Source organism: Theropithecus gelada, chromosome 1 (genome assembly GCF_003255815.1).
Source record: "Theropithecus gelada isolate Dixy chromosome 1, Tgel_1.0, whole genome shotgun sequence".
Classification (NCBI taxonomy): Eukaryota; Metazoa; Chordata; class Mammalia; order Primates; family Cercopithecidae; genus Theropithecus; species Theropithecus gelada.
The window spans coordinates 102,397,969-102,421,559 of NC_037668.1; the positions used below are offsets into that span (position 1 = coordinate 102,397,969).

The 23,591-nt window shown below is 37.0% G+C and overlaps 1 protein-coding gene across 1 annotated transcript in view; it reads left to right on the forward strand.

The window, feature by feature from the left end:
- Positions 1-23,591, forward strand: part of LOC112632005 (serine/threonine-protein kinase TNNI3K) — a 310,001-nt gene that overhangs the window by 228,646 nt on the left and 57,764 nt on the right. The window contains exon 21 of the mRNA XM_025397614.1: positions 719-828. Coding sequence (XP_025253399.1) covers positions 719-828 — 110 coding nt within the window. The remainder of the gene's footprint in view (positions 1-718; positions 829-23,591) is intronic.

Below are 23,591 nucleotides of genomic sequence, written 5' to 3' on the forward strand. Positions count from 1 at the left end.
GCAGAACAGGAAATATTTAGCAATCAGGAATCTACAGTGAAGTTCTAAGAATCACAACACAGTGATGCAGACATTGAGATGAGCAATATTCAGAAATCCATGCAGGCAGGCAACACGACAGAATTCAATCAATGAGTATCGTTAGCTAAAATAAGGATGTGAAGTGTCCAAGAGAGTTTTAAAAATAATAACTACTTTATAAAATTAAAAACTAAAATCCCAACAACCTTATAACCAGTAATAGGATTTAAGCTTTAAAAAATCTATTTTGCTCAATGATACAGGTGCTATCAGAAGTGGAAATTTCAGTGGTATTCCATGTTTACTACATACAATATAAGCTCTTTAGCCTAGGATTTATGGCATTATACAGTCTTGTTTAATCTGCCTTTCAATCTTTACTTCTTATGTACATACCCTATACTTCAAACAAAACGACTTGCTCCTTGCATATTCCTTCACTCCTTATAAATGCCTTCTGCTATTTATTGAGTCTGAAACCAAATGAATGAACAATTATAAAGATAAATTTATAGTATCAAATTATCCATCACTTATTTAGACCATTGGGGGAAAAAAGGCCTAGAAGTCTCTTTGAATCTCTGCTGATATTGCTCAGATTGATTTTTAATGCCTTTTGTGTGTGTGTGTGTCTCTTCATTTGTTTCTTGAAATAAATATGTGAATTTCAAAACTGACATGACCATTTGGTTTGCAGCGGCTGCGGCAGCAGACATGGCTTACCACCACATCAGACCTCCCATTGGCTATTCCATTCCCAAGCCTGTATCATCTCTGCTGATACGAGGGTGGAACGCATGTCCTGAAGTGAGTAATTTTTATTTCCTCTTAGAAAATGTGTTATGGTCAAAATCTGTCACAAATAGTATAACTCCAAAGTCTACTTTCAGTGTGTATTTTAAGACTGTCAAGGCGGGAAGACTGATTTGCCTTCTGCTCTTTAGTCTCTAATTGCCTCAAGACGTCTGAGTATCTCATATTTCTTAGCTGCTGCTTTCTGATTTTGAAACGTTTCTCACAACTGATTAGTAAAAGAGAGACCAGGGTATGACAGATGACTCACAGTCTCATCTCAGCTGCAATTTTTATTAACTATGCGTGAGCCACACTTAGTCATTTTCCAAAGCAAGAAATTTGGCACAGGATGGATTTGTGTTGGCTTTTAAACATGAGGCAGGCCTCAGAATAGGTGGTCTTCAGGAGCACTGTGGGAGGCAGAAGACCTGGGTCCTAATCCCTCTCTAACTTTCTGAGTGACAGTATCATGATGTGGTTAACAGCATAGACTTAGAATTCAAATGGAGGGATCAATGTTATGGAAGGGATATGTAAACAGTAAAATAAATTTTTAAATATGGTCATAGGTCTAAAAGAATAGTGAGGGAATGTTATCACAGAATGAAATTCCAGACAATCCGCCTACAAGAAAGGATTCTTAAGTGTGCAGACAGGTTATGCCTGCTTTGTTCTCAGAGATTCACAGAGGAGATTGTACAACTTCTTTCCAAGTAACACAGTCCAGTCCAGTGTCTAGTAATCTTTCTGCCAGTATATTTTGTTGTCTTTTAAAATCCTTGTGTTTTGATATCAATCCATTGATTCCATTGCTCAGAGTGGAGAATATTAGTTTGCATTCTTCACACTGGAGGACCTCATACATAAAGACCTAATGGTTCTTATCTTTCCATCCTAAGCCATCCTAGTTATTGTCCTCTTAAAATATAACTTTGTTTCTGATCCTTCCTAGGCACTTTATCTCTCTTCAACAAGAAAATAGATAAAGTGAGGCTGTTATTATTTCAGGAAATCACTTAGGAGAAATAGAATAAGCCCCAGTCCAGATGTTTGAAAAGAGAAAGCAAGTTTTCCATTCTTTTCCTAAAGGCAAAATCCAGACCAAGTCATTACCCAGTCTCATCTGTGTACACAGAATTAAGAAGAAAAAATGAAGATCGTTTTGGGATGGATTGAGTATCTCAGAAGATAACCTCTTATCCTGGCCATTCAACCTGATATGTTACATGTTTATTTGTTTAGAATCTTCCATCACTACGAAAATGTAAGCTCCATGAAAGCAGGGGCTTTTTGTTTTGTTTTATTTTGTTCTCTGCTACAACACTAACATCTAAAGTTAGATGCTCAAGAATGTTTGTTGAGTAAATGAATGAATACCACTATTGCCTATCAGTGCCTTCAATCCCTGCATCTGAATTTTGATGTCCAGAAAATTTCTTCTTGAAAATTACATCACATAAAATAGTTTAGGAAAACCTTTTCTTGTATTTCAGTATGAACTTCAGGCATATTTTCTCAGAAAAAGTATGTCAAGCACCTATTCTAGAATTTCCTTCTCTCTGTGGGATGTGAGCTATGACAAAGTTTACCATCAAATAACAATCAAGGGAATCCCTTTTGCTTTGATGAAGTGCCTCTTCATAATTATAGATAACAGGCGTGTGGAATTTCTAATTTCAAGATAAAGGTAAGTCATTGGCAGGTCCTAAAAGCATTTTTTTTTTTTTTTTTTTTGATAGAACGGATGTCTTAAGCAAAAGGTTGGGAAATGAGAAACAGAAATTGGAACATGGCCAAAGAAGGATTCTGTTAAAAAAAAAAAAAAAAAAAAGGAAGGACAAAAATCGATTGCTTAGTAGAAAAGTTGTATTGCTATCAGCACAGAGTCTTTGTTCTGCTGATGAGATGCAGAGGGGAAGATAGAGAAAAACCATATTAGGAAAGCAAAGTCTTCAACTGACTTGCGATATGTGGGTCTGCCAGTAAGTCGAGCCTGACTTGGCTCTGGCAACCACCTCGGTATTGTGAAGTTGAGCTGCTTCTGTATGTGACACATTTGAGTCTTCCTTAATTGCCAAGTAAGGTCTTTACCACGTCAGCAAGCTGAGTGGCAAAGAAAAGGAAACAATGGGCTATTTTTCATTATTTCCTTCAACAATTATTTGTTGGGTCCCTCCTGTATACCTCCTAGGGATAGGGGCAAGGGATTCAATAAAGATGGAAACTCTTAACTGAAATGGAGTTTAAGACCTGGTAGTTATATGGAGATTGATTGAATAAACACATTAATGATTCCATAGTTACCTGCCAAAATTAAGAAAGACAAAACTCTGTGAGAATATATACTAAAAGAATACTACTAGCAAGTTGGGGGACAAAGACAGAATGTAGGTTAGTGAAGGCTTCCCAAAAAGAGTAACACTTGAGCTGAAATCATAAACAGGAGTTTTCTGAAAGAAGACAGCTTGGTGAGAAAGAACAGTTTAAGCAACTAGAACATGTGAAAATTCACTGGGAGAACAGATACAAGGGAAAGACTAGTAGTAGTTGCAACATTGTAGTCATGGAGAGGTTAAATCTCTGTATCAGGCATTATTTGAAACAAGTTCATCTTTAGATGGAGGACACTAACATCATGCTATCCTGGTCATTACTTTCTAGGTTATCAACTTTGCTTCTCATTTTTTCTGGTATATCTGTCTTTACCTCATTCCTTGAATTTGAAGCACAGTATTTTCTCCAGGGTGTCTTCTTAGTCAAAATTCATAAACTAGAACATTGAGGAGAGTAAGAAGACCAGTCTATTGAAGATGGGAGAAGGTTGGAAAACAGTAAGAGGAAAAAAAAAAAAAGCCTGATATTAGATAGTGACAGATTTTGGAAACTAGAACAGGAAATTTGGATATGGAATTTTGGCAATTGTATTTTTATCTCTAAAGCAGTGACAAGATAAAAGTAATTTTTTTAAGAAAGTTCATCTGAGTTTGATACAAAGGATTTATTTACTTACTTAAAAAATTGTATGTAGTTCCTATAGTAAGGCAAGCGCCAGATTATCTTCTAATGCTCACTGGAATAGCTGAGCATTGTTTCTTAATATGTGGCTGCGAACTGTGGGTTACAGATTACCTTAGAATGTTTGTTGAAACAAAGATTCTGGGGCCCTATCCTAAGTTTACTGAATGAAAATCTCTGACATAGAGCCTGAAACACCACATTTTAACAAGCACCCCAGGTGATTTGTGCCCAACAAAGACAGAGAACTGATGGGTTGAAACTCAAGCAAAAGACAATGAAGTTGGAGCAGCCAGCTGGATTGCTGTTTGAGTAATCCAGTTGATTACAACACACAGACTACAATGGTTACCATGGAGATTCAAGGGCAAGGGTAAACCTGAGAACGATTTCAAAGGAAACATCATAAAGAGATAAAAGACTGAATTTCAGAAATGGAAGAGAGAAAAGAGACCAGGAGAACTAGCACTGCTGCCTCCTGAGAGTCAGCTAGTGACCAAGAGTACTCATTAGGCCTCTAGATATCAGGGATATTGTTGGCAGCGAGAGGAGAGAGAACAAAGCTAAAGGTGCTGCAGTAAGGTGACAGTGCTTTAAAGTAGAAAAAAAGGAAAAAGGAAAAGGAAAGATAGCTACCAAGAAAAAAAAAGTGACCTGGTCTACAAAGATGAAGAAGCCGTCAATTAGGGTGGAATAAACTTACCATGCAAGAAGTTGGCATAGATACTTCTCTCACCTTAAAGGTGCTTTAAAAACAAAGTGGGATCAGGCAAGGCAGATAGGTGGCATCGGAGTTAAGCTCAAGTAGAGATAATGAACAAAAATACCAGAGGAATTAGGATTAAAAGCAATAAAATCTTGAATATTGGTGAGAAAAGACGAAGAGAGGTAAGAAGTTTAGGAACTTTCAAAATAAACAACTTAAGTCATTTCCTAGCAATTCTGAATAGGAAGGGAAACAAAAGAGGTGAGGTATGCGGGCTATATTTATATTGTTCTAATAATCTTACAAGGTTTACAAAGCTTATTTATTATTATTATTATACCAAATGTAGATATAAAGATGTATAGACCTAAACAGGTATACGGATACGAGAAAAGGAAGTTTGTTTCCCTTTTAACCTTTTTGTTCCCCTACTAAAAAATGTAAAATATGATAATATTCTAAACCGTGAAGGTATGCTTTAAATATTTTTTACAGTGGTCTCAAAAATTAAATTATTTGAATCCCTATATATATTTTTCAAATAAGCATGGCTTTGAATGAGACATGTTTATTCTGCTACTATTTTTAAATGTAATATTTATATTCACATTTAATTCCAGTGTACAAGGAGGAGTTCTCACTCCAAACAATAGCGGCATGCGAAACCCAAGAGATCAAACCTTGAAAGCTATGTACTAATAGGTTATTTAGTTTTCAAAATCTTAAATTAATAACAATTGGCAATAAAGCTCATTAAAATTCCTTTTGTTCAGGATCCATTGTGTTGATCTTCAAGCCCTGTTCTTCTAAAATGATTGAAGCTGAGATCTCCACCTAGTGGATTTATTGGATTTTGCAGATTTTTATGGAAACTGCCAACTATCCCTGGAAATCCTTAACTTTTTTCTCTTAGAGAAATAACAGGTTTTAAAGACTTCTACTTAAATCTAAGATAATTGTCAACAGGACAATTGCAAATGTATGAAATATGCCAATATGCATATCAGTTAGACTACAGTTAACAAAGCTGAATTTTTATTTTCATACTATAATTAAGAAAACAGATCAAATGCAAATATGAATATATAATTATCCATGTAGAAAGCAATATTGTAATACCACTAATTGAGATGTGTATAATAATTTACATAAAATAAACATCAAATGTAAATCTGCTCAAATACTCTTATTATGTAGTCTTTCATTGTTTTGAGGCTTTTGTTTTTTTGCTTTTTCAATGTTTGCTTGCTTTTGCAAGACTTGGCCAAACTTTTCTTACTTGGTTTTTCATTCCTTAGAGAAGCATACTCAGTTAATTGGGTCAGACATATCCTATGACTCCATCTTTGATTTTTGTCATATATTCAACTCTGTGGTTTTATTTTATTGATAACAAAGAGCTACTGAGGACATCGTTATCCTCCAAAATGATGCATTTGTAATGCATGCAAAGGCTACGGGGTGTTTGTGTGTCCTCTTGAAGAAAGCTAAAGTAGAAAATAATTACTATTTGAGTTATTTTCATCACTTTATTCTGCTTCTAAAGGTGATGTAGTAGCATATTCAGCAGATGGTGGATACAGTGCAGGTTTTGGAGCAGAGTTTTCAGCTTCATTTATTTTGCTAGGAACTAAAAACACTTCATTTTCTGCCTCAAAACTGTCTTTTAACCCTGGTAAGAAGGAAAGTGCTTCATGTGTCTCCACTGTCATTGCGCCTTCTTTGTATGCACTATCTTTATCTGGTTGAATATTTTGAAATTCTCTAAAATTATGCATATTACTGTTAATTTCAGGATCTACTTCACTGCAAAGTATTCTATTTTGGGTTTCATGGGAACTTGTGATACTTAAATCTTTAGCTGTAATGGTCTCCTCGGCAGAGCTTGCATCATATAATACATGTTTTACACTTGTTCCATTTTCCCAAGTTTGCTGCCTTTCTTTTGTGGTGCCTTTTAAGGTCATTTGTGTGATCTGAATTAACATACTAGAATCTGTCTTGCTTTCATCAAGCATATTTTTCTCTTCTTTCCCTACTATTTTTATCTCTAGTGCTTCAGTGCCGTCATTTCTGGGCAATGCATTTGTGCTGTCAATTCCTTTTTCGCTACTATTGGTTAGGTGCCAAATGGCTTGACTACTAACAGGAGAAGTACTGATATCCTTGGGAAGTTCTATTCTATTTTGGTATGGAATTGAATTTGTCTTCATAAATGATAGGTTGTTCTTGGATCGTGTTTGGGGAATGAGAGAGGAATCACAAGTTTCTGTTTTTGAAAGTTTTTTTTCTACATCATTTTCTTCCTTATCCGTAACACAATTTTCCACAATTTGATGTGGTATTTGGGGTTTTGTCATTAATGTTTTTTCTTTATCTCCAAGTTGTGTATGAGTTGAATTTTCCTCTCTGTGTTGTAAGGCTTCATTTTGATCTAAAGTGTATTCCTTGTTGTAGCTGTCAGTCTTGTGAGCATCTAAAAGTTGTGTTTGATTCCTCGGGGACAAAGAAAACTGATTTAGCTCGCTGGTCTTTGATACATTCTGTCCCATGTGCTCAGTGGACTCCGTTGTCCGTTGGTCAGTAGCCCCCGTGGAATGCTGGAATGGTAAAACATCACTTCCTGTATTTTCCCAAGTAGTTGGTAAATAACTAAGCACTTTTGATTCAAGCTGAGTTGCACCTTCCATTTGTTCAGTTGAGAATTGAGAATGTGAGTGCCTGTGCTCAGCATCAGTGGGTGTAGGCTGAGGCAATTTTGATGTGTTTCCATCAGGAATGTGGCCAGCTGAATAACAGTTGCTTTCTATAGAGCTCTGGTTGACTACAGACAAGTTGTTAGCACTGAGCAGCGGGGCACGTTTAGTGTTTCGTTGGTAATATGGGGTCTGCTTTGAGGCATGTTTCAGAGGCAGCCGCTTTGAAGTGAGTCTAACATAGTTGCTACTCTCTGACTGTTGAAGAAAATCTGCAGAAGACACAGTATTTATTTTGGCTTTTGTCTCAGAAGTTTTGGATAATTTCTTAGGAGGCAACAATACTTGCTTGCATTGCTTTGGGAGACCTGACAAGGATTTTTCTGGATGGACTCTGACTTTTCTAAAAGGATGTAAATTTAATTTTATCTTTAAGTTTCGTCCTTTAATTTTCCCTTTGAGGTCAGACTGAAGGGTTCTCTTCCTTCTCAGAACCCGTGAATTAGTAAACCATTTTTCTCCTTTGTTTCTCTCCCCAGGGTTGCTACAGTTTTTGACACCCAACTTAGTCAGCTGGTTACTTTGATTTTTCTGTCGTTTCCAAGGGGTTGATGTTTTGGGTGACATCATTGACCTATTTATTTCTACTAAATCAGGATCATGGACACTAACCCTCTTTGGGGAATATGCTTTCTTGATTTTTGTTGATAATCCTGATAAATCTATGTTGTCCTCACTCATAAGAAATTTTTCTATTGCGCTGTTAATTTGGATTTGCTCTTTCTCAGGCTTTGAGTGTTGTCTACGATTTGGCTTTTCTTTCATGTAATCTTCAAATTGATCACAGGGCACATATTTACAGATGAGAGAATTGTTTGGCTGAAAATGTCTAGGTCTGCTCTGTTTTAACAGTCCGCAAGGATCATCATATTTTGATCTATGTTTTCGTACGATCTTTTGTACATAGTGTTCCTCAGGCTCACAAGGCTTGGATGATGAGCTTGTAATAAAATGTCTCTGCCTATGAGGTTGTAAGCCATTGTCTTCTTTTTCTATTGGAGGCTGCCATGATTCATTTGTTAAATGCTTCTCAAGACTTTCTCCTGCCAAGGCTGAAGCGGGTATTGCATATCTTCTTCTAAATGTGTCACTGCTGATATCTGTGGAACAATAAATGCAAGAATTTAGCACTTAGCAGAGTTTTATTACCCCAACCAAACAGATACTTAGAAAGCTTGTGAGAAGTATAAAACTGACTTCTCTGATAATTGCAATTCTTGAATATTTCCTAATTTGTAACCAAACCTTCAAAGGACATTTGTCAGTTCCATATGTTTTGAATGACACTCTTTATGGTCACATTGCAGTCAGTTGTGATGCTGACTTAAAAGTTGTGGAGTTGGAAATAGAAATGTTATTTATGGTCATATATCTTTAGTTGTTGGTTAGGTTAGCTTTAAATGTGAATAATATCTAAATCCTTTTTAAGTGGCTATAGTAATTTTTTCCTGAATTTATTTCCCATTTGCAACTTAAATATTGGGCAAAATATGGGTGCAATATTGAGTAAGATTCAGGTTTCAGATAATAACCTGAACAACGAAAGGGAAATACTTGCAATACTATTGACTCAATGAAAGCAGAGATCATATCTGTTTTATTTCCCATAACTTAATAAAATGTTCATTAAATATTTGTTAAATAAATAGTTATTTTGAAATATAGCCCGGTTTGTGTGGCAGCAGTCTTTGCCTGGGACTTTTAAAATGGTACAGATTAATATAATATTTAATCTTATTAATCTTATAACTTATTCTGCTAGTTTCTTTTAAATGTCTGCCTGCAAATTCCTCTTAATGTTACAATCTTTCATTCACTGAAAGAAAACAGTACATGATGAACTGTTCAAAAAGGAAGATTCCTTTTACTGTTCCGAGATAGACATCTCTACAGCCCTACAGGCACATATAGAAGAAGGAAACTTGTACTGGCTTCTCCTTAATGTCTGCCCATAATCTCCTTTTACACGTTAAATAATATTAATGACAAAAATAATAGTAATACCATTAATAGAGCACATGCTAAGAGCTAGGCATTGTGCTCATATTGTACATTCATCATCTCTTTTAATATTCACAAGAGACATGATCCATTGGACATATCCTACTGTCTTATAACTTTTACAGATGAAGGAATGAGCTTTACAGAAATTGAATGCTTTCCCCTAGTCCCCATGCTTGGGGAATGACTTCCCCAAGTCTATCTGACATTAAACGACCCTATTAACTACAATGCATCTAAAATTTAAAATTATTTATTAGATACTTTCTATTGTTTCATGAAATTTTTTCATCCAGAGGAAGTAGTTTTTTATTCCATGATAAAAAAGGAAATCTTAACTGCAAAACATCTTAACTGCAAAACATCTTAACAGCACTATTGCTATTTAAAAGGCTTTTTTTCTTTTTCGTTTTTAACATTGTTAGGTGTTAGGCCTCAAAATTAACCTTTAGTAGACAGGAGATGTACTCTCAACTCCTAAGGGTGGGGACACTCCATCTCCACTTTTCCCCAAGAGGTGAACTAAGTCCCAGACTAGCATCTAATTCCAATCTAAGATCTGCCGTCAACATTCTAGGTGACCTTGGAGAAGCTACTTGCTCTCTGTGTATTAGAAGGTTGGACTAGATGGGAGCTTTATGTAAGTATACAAATTATGCCGGGGAAAGAATCTGTAGCCTTTGTCAGAGTCTCAGAGAGTTCTGTGACTCAGAGATAAACATTAAGAACTATTAGTCTAGATCTAAAGTCCCCTCTACCCTGGAAAGTCCATTATTCTTTTTCTAAGTCAGAAGGCATAATCAGAGTGGCAATGTTTTCTTTACTAATTTCTGTTCTGGAGCAGATGTGACCTTAGCTGTTTTCTCCTCATATACCTACCCTCTCTAGTTCTGGTACAATGCCTGGCATGGAGCAGCATTTCAGGTATTTCTTACAAATATTCATGCTAATCTGACAAACCAGTGTTCTCAGTGTGAAAACAACATACTGGGTTTTAAATGGTTAAGAGACCATACCCCTTCAGTTATAAGAGTTTCCCACAGAGAAGTTCAGGCATCGGACAAAGTTAAAAGATGAAATGGAGCATCTGCCTAAGGTATGATTTTAGTGAAAGGGTAAGTGCTTATTTCTTTGTAAAATAAAGTCAATCTGACCCAGTTTCTATGGCGTATGCTGCTTTCCTCAGCCATCCCTGTCTTGTGTGAAATCATCAACCCCCAGACGCTGTTAAGAACTGGAGTGTGGGAATGCAATGGAATAAACTCACATCCTACCTTATAACATATGTGAAATAACATATGGCTTTATTCTTGTCCAGTCACCCCAAAATGCATCCTTAGGGCCAGACCCCTGTGGTAAGAATTTCTTGATACAGCACCTCTGTCATTCATATTCTTAGAGAAAGCTCTGCTTGTTGTAAACCAATTCAAATAAATGACAGGAACCTCTTTACAGAGCAGCTGTCAACATTTTCACTGCTGAGCCTGAATGCATAGCCTTACTATTCAGGAAGAAAAAGGAAGACATTTAATTCATTGCCTCCACCTAAATATTGACATCGCCCATGTACAGTGGGTAGATGTCACGGCCAGATTCACTTGGCTCCCAGCATGGGACGATGAATTAAGTCCTGACTTTGCCTGGACTGGGAAGTTATCATCCCTGACAGCTCAGCAAGCAAAGTATGTTTCTTGACATCATTCCTGAAATGAATCACTAGCATTAGAGGGCCCATTCTTCTAACATGTCATGCTCTGGGAAGGTTGCTTACTGCAGAATTGGCATTAGAGCTCGAAGGATGTTGGAATAAAAGCTGGTATTAGCCATCCCATAGATCTTAACAGCACTCTTGCTATTTAAAAGGCTACTTTTTTCTTTTTTTAACATTGTTAGGTGTTGGGCCTCAAAATTTACTTTTAGCAGTCAGGAGATGCAATCTCAGCTCCTAAAAGTAAGAACACTTCATCTCCATCTCAGCCTAAACACACACACATACACACATGCGCGCACGCACACACACACACACACAATATTTTTAGAAAAGGAATAGACTAGTGCTACAGTGATTTTTATAGCATTTCCTATTGAGGAAATTAAAGGAGGGAGGCTCCCTCCTTCAAAAAGCATTAAACGGAGTGGGATTTTCTAAAACAAGACAAACTCACCTTCTGTTCTTATTATATGGTGTGGCAGAGTTTGAGGCAGGACTTCTCCAGACTCAAGATTCCTTAGCTTTTGAACTTTCCTTGAATTATATGTTGTAAGTAAGCCTGCTTCATTAAAAGCTGTCGTATTTCCAGGAGACTGTGAACACCTTGAATGCAGCAATCTACCATCCTGGCAAAATAAAGTGCTGCCTACCCTATGGTCTTTCTTTTTCAGGTTTCTAAATGATCCGTCAAGGGTTGTGGACTCAGAGGCCGATGTTGCTTGATGACTATTTTCCTGTAAAAGTGGCATTTCCTTTCTGGACCCCACAATGGACATGACCTTTATCTCGTTTTCCTGAGTTAAGTGGCAGTTACAGTATCCCTTAGTGTGGTAATTTCTTGCCCCATGAGCACACAGGGGTTCGTGGAAGGTTCTGCAACAAAGGTTTTCTGATGTGTGTTCATTTGCTTTGCCTTGTTGGAGTTTCCAGTTAAATACAACTAAACCTAGGCAAGTGAGACCAACAGCTCCTGTGACAAATAGAGAGACCATTAAAAGATAACATCTTGGGAAGAAACATATAAATCATCAAATGTAAAAACCACAAACATAAAGGTTAGTGGCTTGAAAGATATCAGAATGGGCAGGAAGTCCTTCACCATTTGGAAATTATCAGTTCAGACAGAGGCTACCATTGACATTGTTCTGCTTTTGAATTTGGATCTTTATACATATTAAAGATTATAAGTAACAACACCATCTGGAATCTCTTTGGTAGGAAAAAGGGCTGTTTCATGAACTGAAATTCATTTAAGATAAAACAGTCCCTGCAGTAACATTTTTTCTGTCTACGGCACCTCCTTTTACGAACTCTCATAATAGAATCAATGACGTCTCATCTAAGACTGCCTGGTACTGTCATTTCATGTTCTATGTAGTTTGTCCTCTGAATAAAATTGCAAGATCCAGTGTTTCTCGAACCCAGATGCCGACTCTAATCTGTTTCTATTTCACTTTTTCCTATCTTGACAAATGGCATCCTCAACCACCTAAATGTTCAAATCAATGTCCCTGAGTCATACCCTCATTATCTATCACAGTGATTTCCCTTGTTTCTTCACACTTATGAAGTGTATTATTGTGTTTATTCATTCATTTGCTTGTTCACAGACTGTTCTCCTCTGCTACAATTAAGCACTGTGAGGCAACACATCCTTTTAGTCCTGTTCAACATTCTATCCCCAGTGTCCACAACTCTGAGGCAAAGGAGGCAGAAATATGTATTATATATTCTTAAATCAACAGAAGGGATTCTGTTTATGAATTCTGATAATGAAATCACTGGTAATCTAATCTTATAAATCCTCAAGATGTGATTAGGAAGACATGGTGTCAGTACAGATTGAGTAAAGAGATCTGTGTCCTAAACCCACGTTGCCTGAGGATGGTGCCCTTTTCTGGAAATGAAGACAACATTCCAGATTGTCTGACTGGCTACGCTATGCCTGGTTTTATCCCCTGGAGACTATATTAATGAAAACATATTTTTTAAACTGAAATAAAAAGAGAAGGTATCAGGTCATAATTGTTCCTTTTTTGTGTGTGTGTTAAACATGAAGAACACAGAGAATAGCAGTTTCTGGTAAAACCCTCAAACCATTGTATAGTTTACCATATCTTGAGCTCTTAAATCTATTTTAATTCATTTGCCAACAATACACTCTTGGAAAGTGCTATTAACATATTGAAGCAATCTAAAGTACATTTTTAAAAGTTGTAGCAAAATTATGTAAATAATAATCCTTTCATTGACAGATTCTAGAGTTTGAATTATCCCAAGCAATGATTTTGGTTTTAACATGTTAAAGAACATACTAAAAAATTAAAAACTGGCACCACTCCTTAACTTATATGGGTAAGAAAACTCAAGATTCAAAGCTATGTTCTGACACTTTTCTTGGTATTTTCTAATTTCTCTAACACTTATTTTTTCTCCTTTCACAAATAAGGATAACTGATACTATCCAGGGATTGAATAATATATGTGACATGTTTAACACAGTGCTTTGATATAGTAGAGTTCAATAAGCGTTCATTGTGATTTATGATTATGATTATGATTACTGAGCTACCATTGTTTAGGTTTTCCATTGCTCTATTGGTTCCTGAAAGACTCACCTATCAGGAAAAAAAATCCAAAAATCAATCATTAGGATGATATTTTATATGACTGGTGCAGTTAGTGGGCCAAATAATGAAGGAACAAAAGGGCTAAGTGTTCTTGAAGACAAGAATCAGCCATTGAAATGAGAGTAAACATAATCTGATTATAGGATACAGTTTCTCCTCTAATTGTGTCTGAATGGCAGGGACTCACTCACTTCCCTGCTGTTGATGCTAGGTATATATCTGTATCCCATTACCAGTCAGTTATGGTCACTTTCCATTAGCGTAGAAAGCAAAAGCAGCAAATGAAGCTTGTAGGCAGGCGGAACGTGCTATTAAGAAGCTGTTTGAATTTTCTTTGCCATGGGCATTGTTTCTATTTTTAAAAAGTATTCTAACAATCTTTCTGAGTTGGCAAGAGAAAAAGGGAAAATTAATGATAAGTTCTTATTGAAACATTAGAAACACGTTACAGCTTCATAAAAACTTTTTATCTACCAGTTCATAGCATACGTGTCAAGATATTAGTGTTTGATGCCAAATAACCATTTATTAGTTTTAAATTTACTGAATATAGCTATTTATATTCCTTTGAATTTTTATGACTTAGATATAGCTGAAGAAGAAAATGGACTCATAGGCAAAATTATAGTTCGAAGTGTTTTTCCCACAATCTAGAAGTATAGATAACTCGCCCCATGTGTACTTCAGAAAGAGTGGAATCTTAATGGAGCAAATTAACATTAAAAATCAGAGTCTTTTTAAAGAAGAATCTCTTCTCAAAGCACTATAATTTAACAATTATTTGATGAAAGATATATTAGCATGATAATTTCACACACCAAAACCTAACATATATGTAATCATATTTATAATTTATCAGAATTTATTCACGTATATTAAGCTCCCTCTCACTTTGACAAAACCTTTGGAATCTCCTAGAATTTGTATTCGTCTCAATACAAAAAAAGAACCATTAATGTAGCTAAATATATTTCTGAATATATATTTCTGAAAACAGATGTAAAAGGTAACTAGAAGATATTAAAAATTGCTCTATTATAATATTTCCAAAACGATGTCCTCTAGAACACAAATTCAATGAAATCCTCTATGAAAAAAAGGGATCATGGCCAAATAAGTTCAAGAAATGCTCCACATCACACCTTCCTCTTAGAAATGTATAGTGCTCATTAGAAAATGAAAGGTTACGAGAAGTGCTGCAGTGAGTACACCTGTTTCACTTTGCTTAACTTAGTACCTTTTAAACCTATTTGAACCCTACCACCTATTGCCTATATGTGCATCTGTGTGTTTTTATTGGAATATCTATTAATTATCCACCAGTGCTAGTGTCCTAAGAAGCACATTTAAGGGAAACCTGTCTGCTGCCCTATCACTTATGTCTTTTATGGCAAATTACTTCTTAGTACATACAATTACTGACATAGCTACATGGTTTTTAAAAGAATTTATCTTCCTAACATTTGAATTTCCTTCCGAGTTAATTTGATTACTGCTGATGGTAGTTCCATTGTCTATACCTGATGCTGGTCTCCATCTATCCTGATTAAAAGTGTAATTGTCAGGAAGTAAAAATACAATCAATCAATTCACTAGATAACTGTTATAGAATAATGACTTATAGCACATATTTAAAATACGTCAGTCTTGGATGCCATTTGTTTGTCTCTGGTCTCTCTCTCTTTCTCTCCCTGCCCCCTCATCACCATGGTTACCCACAGGTGCAGAGGATTTCACCATGCACTGAGAGCATAGGGGAAAACACACAGATTGAGCTAGATAACTTAAGAAATCTCATGCATCTTTGGTCTTCAACTAATGACACTAAGTGCCATTTTATGTTATTCATCCAGTGAGATGCAATGATAGCTGACGCATAGTTTAATAAATTTTAAATTACAAAAAATATATAAAGAATTGCATATTATTCTCCCCTTAGTTGGTCTGGGGAAGTATGGGCCAAGTTTACATAGAGTTGGACAAATAGAAATTTTAGAAGAATTCAAATCCCCCCAACAGGAGGAAAACCAAGGCACAGAGAAGTTAGATAATGTGTTCAAAGTCACACAGCCAATAGCAGAGCCAGAATTCAAACCTAGGTAATCCACCTACACAGCTCATTTATTTAACTACTGTGCCATATAAACACGGCAGACTGAGATATATGTGATTGCCATAGTAGCATCCTTTTGTGCATCTGTGAAAGTCCGCTGACTCTTACTCTGTACCATGGAGAAGCACACAAATGTAAGTGCCTTGCGGAAAGAGTCTATGTCCCATCAGTTTTTAAATATCTATCACCTAGTGTCATAACAAATGCACTAGTACTCTTTGGTGAAAGGATGGTTGATGAAATGTAAATGTTATTCTTGTATTACACACAAGGAAATGAAAGTCTAAATAGCAAGTTAACCTGTTCAAGATCACAGTGCTAGTTATACCAGGACTGGAGCTCTTGAATTCTGGTCCAGGGCCCTTTCCTCTATTTTAGACAGCTTCCTTGAAACAGGAAATTCTTGCAACTTGTGCTAAATCAGCTAATATCCTCCACCATCTACTGGCAACCTCTCCTTTCCATGAGCTTGGCAAATTTCCCCAATGTCTGAGATAAGCATCACTTAGCATGCTGCAAAAATATGGACAAGTGAAGAGAAAAGAGGAGGGCACACTTCTCCCCGGCATACCTGCAAAGCCAAGGACAGTCAGCAGGGCCACATCTTGTCCTGGGAGGAGGGGACTTCTGTCCTTTAGAACCAGAGTGAAGTTGGGAGCTTTGGAATCACAGTTGGTCTCAGACAGCCTCAGCACACTCTGTGCAGCTGCCACAGCTGCGGTAGATGGCTGACAATTTAGGTCCTTGGCATTCCTGAGCGTGTGAGCAGAAGACTTAATGTAGTTTCTTAAAAACCGAGCAAGGGGATGGAGATCACAAGTGCAGCTCCACTGGTTCTTATCTAAGCTCAGATGGATTAACTGCTTCAGTGGAGTAAAAACATCCGGCATGTGGGCTAACCTATTTCGCGAAAGGTCCACTTCCTGTAGTTGAGGCAGGGGCCGGAAGGCATCTTTCCCAATGTAGGAAATAAAATTGTTGGATAAATCCAGATGCCTGAGACTGTGGAGATTCGTGCCTCCAAAAGAACTGTCTGTGAGATTAGTGATCTGATTCCCATCCAGCTGGAGCCGGGTCAGGCCCCTTGTGTTTCGGAACCAAGACCCTCGTAGGGTGCGGAGAGCATTATTGCTCAGCACCAGCACCTGCAGGCTGTGAAGCTTGCTGAAGGTGTGATCAGTGAGCGAAGAGCTGGATATTTGGTTGTGCTCCAGCAACAAAGTCCGCAACATCGTAAGGCCATCTAGGGCATCTTCCTGAACATCCTCGATACCATTTCTGCTCAGAGAGAGCAGGGCAAGATTAAACAAGAGAGACAGGTTGGTGCTCTCAATAGAGGACAGATATCCATCAGTGATGATTAAAACCCTCGTGGTCATAGGGGCTGCTGTGGGCAAAAAAGCACAGACTAGATGCAGGATACACATAAGTGGGAGGGCGGGGGTATGGTGGAGAGCAGAGAATCAATATCCTCTAAGCAATCTTATCACCTGGGTAAAAACAGTAAACAGTACACAACATGAAAATGATTTTCTGATTTCTAAATTTAAGGGGAAGCTGGCTATATATCAAAATGATGGATTTTTATATTCTTTGCTACTGTGACATGTTTGTTTGAGAAACACAAACCCATCTGTTACTTTAGATGTCAAAGTTAATTCATTGTTTCAGATTATCTTCATGGATGTTATTTTGAAGGTGTCTTTTTAGGCCCTCCCTCCAAGGCTGTGTACCGACCTGATCTAGCCCTGCAGATCCAGTACAGAGTCAACTAAGAGCTGAGCCTGTGTCTGATCCCACTAGTCAGTGTTCTATAGCAATTTATATTTATGCTGTGAAGTCAATCATCTTTTCTCCCAAACATAAAGGTGCGTGTTGGGGTGGGGAGAGTGAGAAGGAGCATTGGTTTCTGCTTTTTAGCCCCAGGCTAAAAGTTGGCAACTTGGTAAGGATATATATTCACTCCAGACAACCCAAGTGTCTGTCAGTGGGGTTCTCATTATAGTCTGGGCCATCTTGGCCTCCTGTCTAATATCTGTTCCCACCAATGAAGTCCATCATGTGATGACAGGTGGTACTCAGGGCTTCCAACTGTTAAATCCCTTCACCATAATCACCTCAGAGCTATCACTGCTCTGTCATTAGAAATCAAAGCATTTTAACTCAATAAAGATGTATTATAATCAGGAGTTATTGTAACACATCTTTATCATGCTAAAATTGTTTTGACTGCAAATGACAGTGTCATAAGGATAGAGGAGTCCATTGTCACTGGGAGGTCTGCAGGTGATATTAGAACAGTCAACCACAGGGAAGCAAATCACAAATCCCTTAGGAAATTCAGACTGCATCGCGGAAACAAAGAGATTAAAAAATATGTAAAAGACAAAAGATTCTCAGAGTGCCTTCTTTTGAAAGAATTGTTCTCATCCCTGCAGCACAAGCAAGCTTAAATCCTGGTAATTTTTTCAGCATTTATGATTGATTATTTGAATGCTATTCATTCTGGCCAGTTCGGCATTTTGTTCCTCTCATCATTGTTTTTGATATGGGATGAAGGAGGTTTGTTTTCATGGGTTCTCAGTCCTTTAGGGATTTGCTGACTCCGAATGAGCAGGCTATTATTTCTATCAATTACTTCTTGTCTAGGTCTAGAAAAGAAACCCAACTACCAATTCATCCATTTTGTTCTCTGTACTTATGAAATCTAACTTCACAAATGTGGTGTTCTGTAAATGAGAAGGATGATATAGAGGTGCAACAATGTAGATGAGAAATATTTGTTTCTTACAGACATCAACTATCTCTGATCAGGAAAAATAAATGTAGTGAAGTCAAGAAATCCATTTTAGATGGTGAGAGTTTAGTGTTAAAGCATTTTCGATACTGATTAGAAACAATATACACGTCAACTATCCTTGAAACCTTCTCTCTCCTGTCAAGGATGGTGACAACATCTACTTCCTAATTATCAGAGTCATGGAATTTTAGAAATGGAAGAAATTATCCTCTTCCACTCTGTCGTAACTCAAGCTTGTTTATGGAAATTTTCCATTGGCAGAGCTTATAGCTTGTTTATCTCTTCTTGGATATCAGGATGTAAATCACATTCTCCTCAAATTTGTTAATAAGGTGTCTTATTAAATTGTTGACTTAAGCAAGCAATATGTAATGAATACAGGCAGTGTATCTTGTTAGCATTTCTACAGCTCATTTACCACCAATAAAAAAAGACCAGACTTTCAAAATGAGACGCACTTTGATAATAATCTGTTTCACTGGTACATCACTTAATCTTACTAATGCTGAACGATTGCAGTTCAGGTTTCTGATTCATTTATATTTCTTCCAGCTGGTGGTAGGGTTCAAATCTGCACAAAGTATGTACAAAAATATAATTAAAGTGATGTATTTGTTAAGTGTGTAGCTGGATAAAATGGTGATATTCTTTTGCAATAGCAAAATATCTCAATTACTTCTGAAGGTCTTTAAATAGTTTTGATTGAGACCATTAGGAACAGGAAAACAAAATATTACCAGTCTCTTTAGTCATTGTTTGAAGCTTACTCATTAAAGGGTTACCTCTTTTAAGCTGAGCCCAGAGAACAGTCAGTACAATGAAAGGTACGGCAACTAATTTTCCAGGTACACTGAGCACTGCTTTGTAGAGTTATTAGTTTTATTACCTACTATATAGGTTAGCTGGTGACAGAGGGTTACATCTTTGGTGCACACCACACATGACTCAGGGCAAGCTGCCACCAACTGCAACATGATGGCAAAGAGTACCAGCCATCCACCTGAAAGGAAAGTAGACGGCAATGTATATCATAATGTTGGCATTTACTGTGCATTATTTTAGTACATACAGCTCATGAGGCATTTTGGTAATTTCTACTGTTCAATAAGCATCTTGGTGTTCTCTTAAGATGCCAGGTAAATAACTACATTCCTTAATTTGCATAGAATTTAAACCGAAATGTTAAAGCATTTGACTATAAATTCAGAGAGCTCACATCCACAGCATATTTATTAGTATTTTGAAAAAATTAAGTTACTTTGCAAAACAATATATAGTTTGTAGTGCTTTCACCAAACATTATCTTACTTAGTTCTCTTAATTCTGCAGCCCAATTAGAGACTAAAGAAACAGCTCAGGATTGTTAGTAAACCATCGTAAATCACATAGCTGGTAGTTTTTTAACCAAGTCTTTTAACTTTCAATCCAGTGTTTCTTCTAGTATGCAAAGCTCATCTCAGGTACTGAGTTTTATGTGATTACAACTAAATTCTTACTCCTTATAGATTTAAATGCCACACCTAGGGAGTGAATATGAAGTCAAGATTAAACTCACAAGCTCTACTTAGCTTTGAATTCAGCTCTGTTTTTAGTGACTATATTATCTTAGAAAAAAATGTCTCTTTTTGTTTTTTGCCTAAAATAGAAATAATAATAAATTCCTACAGTACAGAGTATTATAAGAGTTAAATGAATACTCTAAGTGTTTACTAAATGTTAAATTTTACCATTATTTTTAAGCTTTTTCAACTCCCCAGAGAAATATTTAACATCACTTGAATTTTATGTTCAAAAAAGACAATTCATTTATAATGCCTTCACTGGCTGATTAAAAAAAAAAGGAGCAAATTATAATAAAACCCTCTACCTATATTATAAGATAGTTTGAGAACAAAATAAAATGTTGAAAAAGACATAAAATGATTAATTCTATTATTTATTCAACAAGCATTTGTAGATCACCTTCTGCATGCTAGGCACTCTCAGAGTACTGGGCATAGAGCAGGGGCTGACAAGCCCCTGCCCTTGGGAAGTGTACTTCCTATAAAAGGACATAAATAATAAACAAATAATATAAAATATGTATTCAGTCATGTGGTGATAAGTGCTATAGAATAAATAAAACAAGAAAAGGAGAAGATCACATTGGCTCGAGGGCCCTAAATACGGCGAACAAGGAAAATCTCTCTGATAAAACAACATTTGAACAATAAGCTGGAGAAGGTGAAGGCATTAGTGTGTCATGGTGGAGAGAACCCAATGCAAAGTTCTGAGGGCATGAGGAAGTTGGTGTGGCCAGAGTGGAGTGTGTAAGAGGAAGAATAGGGCACAGAATCATAGGAGCAGGTTGTTGTATACCTTAGAGATGAACGCAAAGAGGTAGGATTTTAACCCAAATAACATGGGAAATAATTGGAGGCTATAGTGAGTGGCATTACTTGGTCCGATGTACATTTTTAAATGATCATTTTAACTACTGGGTTGGGAACATACTATTAGATAAGCAAAGAACAGAAGTAGCAAAAATAGGAGACAATTGTAGTAATATAAGCAAGAGATGATGTGGTGTAGACCAGGATGAGAGAGATAAGCATATTCCAGATGATTTTTTTAATCATAATGATGCAATTTAATTTAACAAATTTGAGCTCATTTAACCTCTCTGATGGAATGTGCTAGGTGTCTAAGAGTAAATAAACCATTGCATCAAAGCACTTTCTAGCTAGTGATAGACATGTAAATACTTATCTATAACACAAGGAGAAATGAAGTAAATCTAGATGCAAGTGAATAATTATGTTGTGGAATAATGTGGATGCTTTAAGAAGGATGTAGCTTGTGAGTTGGGCTTTGCAGAGTGCAGTGAATTTCCATGGGCAGAGAATAAGCATTAGATAATTCCAGTCTGAGAAAACAGTAGGAACAATGCCCTGCATGGGGCAGCAGATCTAATCTCAGTTCATTTATTTTAGCCCTACCTGACTGGTTAGTGTGCCTCATGCATGTGTGGTTCAGGGGCCAACCAGAGATTTAGGTATAATTTACACACAGATTCCAGGGCTTTTACCAGGATCCCCTCTCATTTTCTACTGCCTATTTGTAATAAGCAGGATTCTAAGATGGCCTGTAAGATTCCTTTCCCCTGGTGTACATTCCATGTAGAATATCCTCCCCTTCAGTGTGGGCAGAACCTGTGAATATGATGAGATATTACTCCCATGATTATGTTTCATCATATAACCAAAGGAAGATTATCCCAAGTGGGTCTGACCTAATTGGGTGAGCTCTTCAAAGCTGGTCACTCTGTGACCATTTTTACAGCTGGTCACAGAGTAGGAAGTCAAGCATGTGCCCTTGCCAGTCAGGAAAAAAGCAAACAGCCATGTTGTGAACTGCCTATGTGGCAAGCAGCTGTAGGTATCCTCTAGAATTTGAGAGTCATTTCTGGGCAACAGATGGCAAGAAAACAGACATGTGTCATACAACCACAAAGAAATGAGTTCTGCCAACAACCGATGAGCTTAAAAGAGGCCTTGAGCCTCAGATGAGAATCACAGTTCCTGCTGACTCCCTGATTTCAGCCTAGTGAATCTCTGAGCAAAGAACCCGGCTAATCTATACTGTACTCCTTACCGATGGAAACAGATAATAAATGAACATTGTTTTAAATCACTAGGTTTATGGTAATTTGTTACAAAACAATAAATAATACACTCCAGTTGCCCTGAATTCTGTCCTCTGGTCCTTCAAACAAGCAAACCATCAGAATTTTAACTGTTTCCTAAAATGCAGAAGTGGTCTACCCTCAGGCTAAATACGAGAGAGAGAGAGAGAGAGAGAGAGAGAGAGAGAGAGAGAGGTGGGAAACATACTAGTTCCTTTCTTCTAAGTGACTCACTCTCCTCCAGGATCTACTTGCTTTTATTAACTTTCCAGTGCCTTCAGGTAGCGGTCGTTTACATTTTGTCCAGAGTTTCTAGTTGTTTTCTGTAGGAGGGTTGATCTAATATAAGTTACTTGATCATTCAGATTCTGACTGGTAAGATCAATATAATTTGCTGGTATATTAGAGGCAAGAATGATAAAGAGAGTAGTCAAAGATCATCACTTTTTTGTTGTTGTTGTTGCCTCTGCAAGTAGAAGGATGGAGTTTCCATTTACTGAAATGGGAAAAGCTATAGATATAATTAATTGCATGTATGAGTTTAGAGTTCAGGAGAAAGTACTGGGCTAGAGATAGAAATCTGGGAGTTGTTTTTTATCAGCACCACGCTCTAACCAACTGAGCTAACCGGCCAGCTGGGAGTTGTTTTTTAAAAGGCATGAGGCTGAATTAGCTCCTCAACAAATTAATTCTAAAGAGTAAAGAGACTCAAAGACTGAGTCTTGGGGTGATGAAATCTTAAAGATAAGAAAGAGAGATGAAACCAAAAAGGGAGGCTAAGAAGAAGCCAATGAGCACAGAAAAAAAAATAAGAAAATGGTGTCCTCAAAGCCAATTGAAAAACGTGTTTCAGGGACAAAGGAATTGTTGCTTGTATTCAATGCTATGCCAAGTGAGATGACCACTGAGATGTAACCATTGAATTTAGCAACGAGGAGATCTTTGTAACCTTGGCAAGGGCAGTTTCAGCAGTGTTGTAGGAGAAAGCTTGATTAGGATGGATTGCAAATGGGAGAAGGGGAACTAGGACCACAAATTTAGATAACTCTAGAACATTTTTGCTGTAAAGGTAAACAGCAATGAAACAGTAGCTTGAAGAAGAGAGGTTAAGGGTTTTATTTTGCTGTTTGCTTTTAAGATAGGAGAATGTATAGTATGTCTGTATGCTGGTGGAGATTAAACAATAAAGAAGGAACATGAACGATGCAAAAAAAAAAAAAAAAAAACAGATGAGAGAATTATTGCTGGAGCACACAAGTGAAGGAGTTGGCCTCAGAATTAGGCGAAGTTCATCCATAGAAACAAAAGTGAGGGCAAATTATGTAGGTCATAGGCGAGTAGGTCAATGTAGTAGTGGGAGCTAGAGGTTTGAGGAGAGA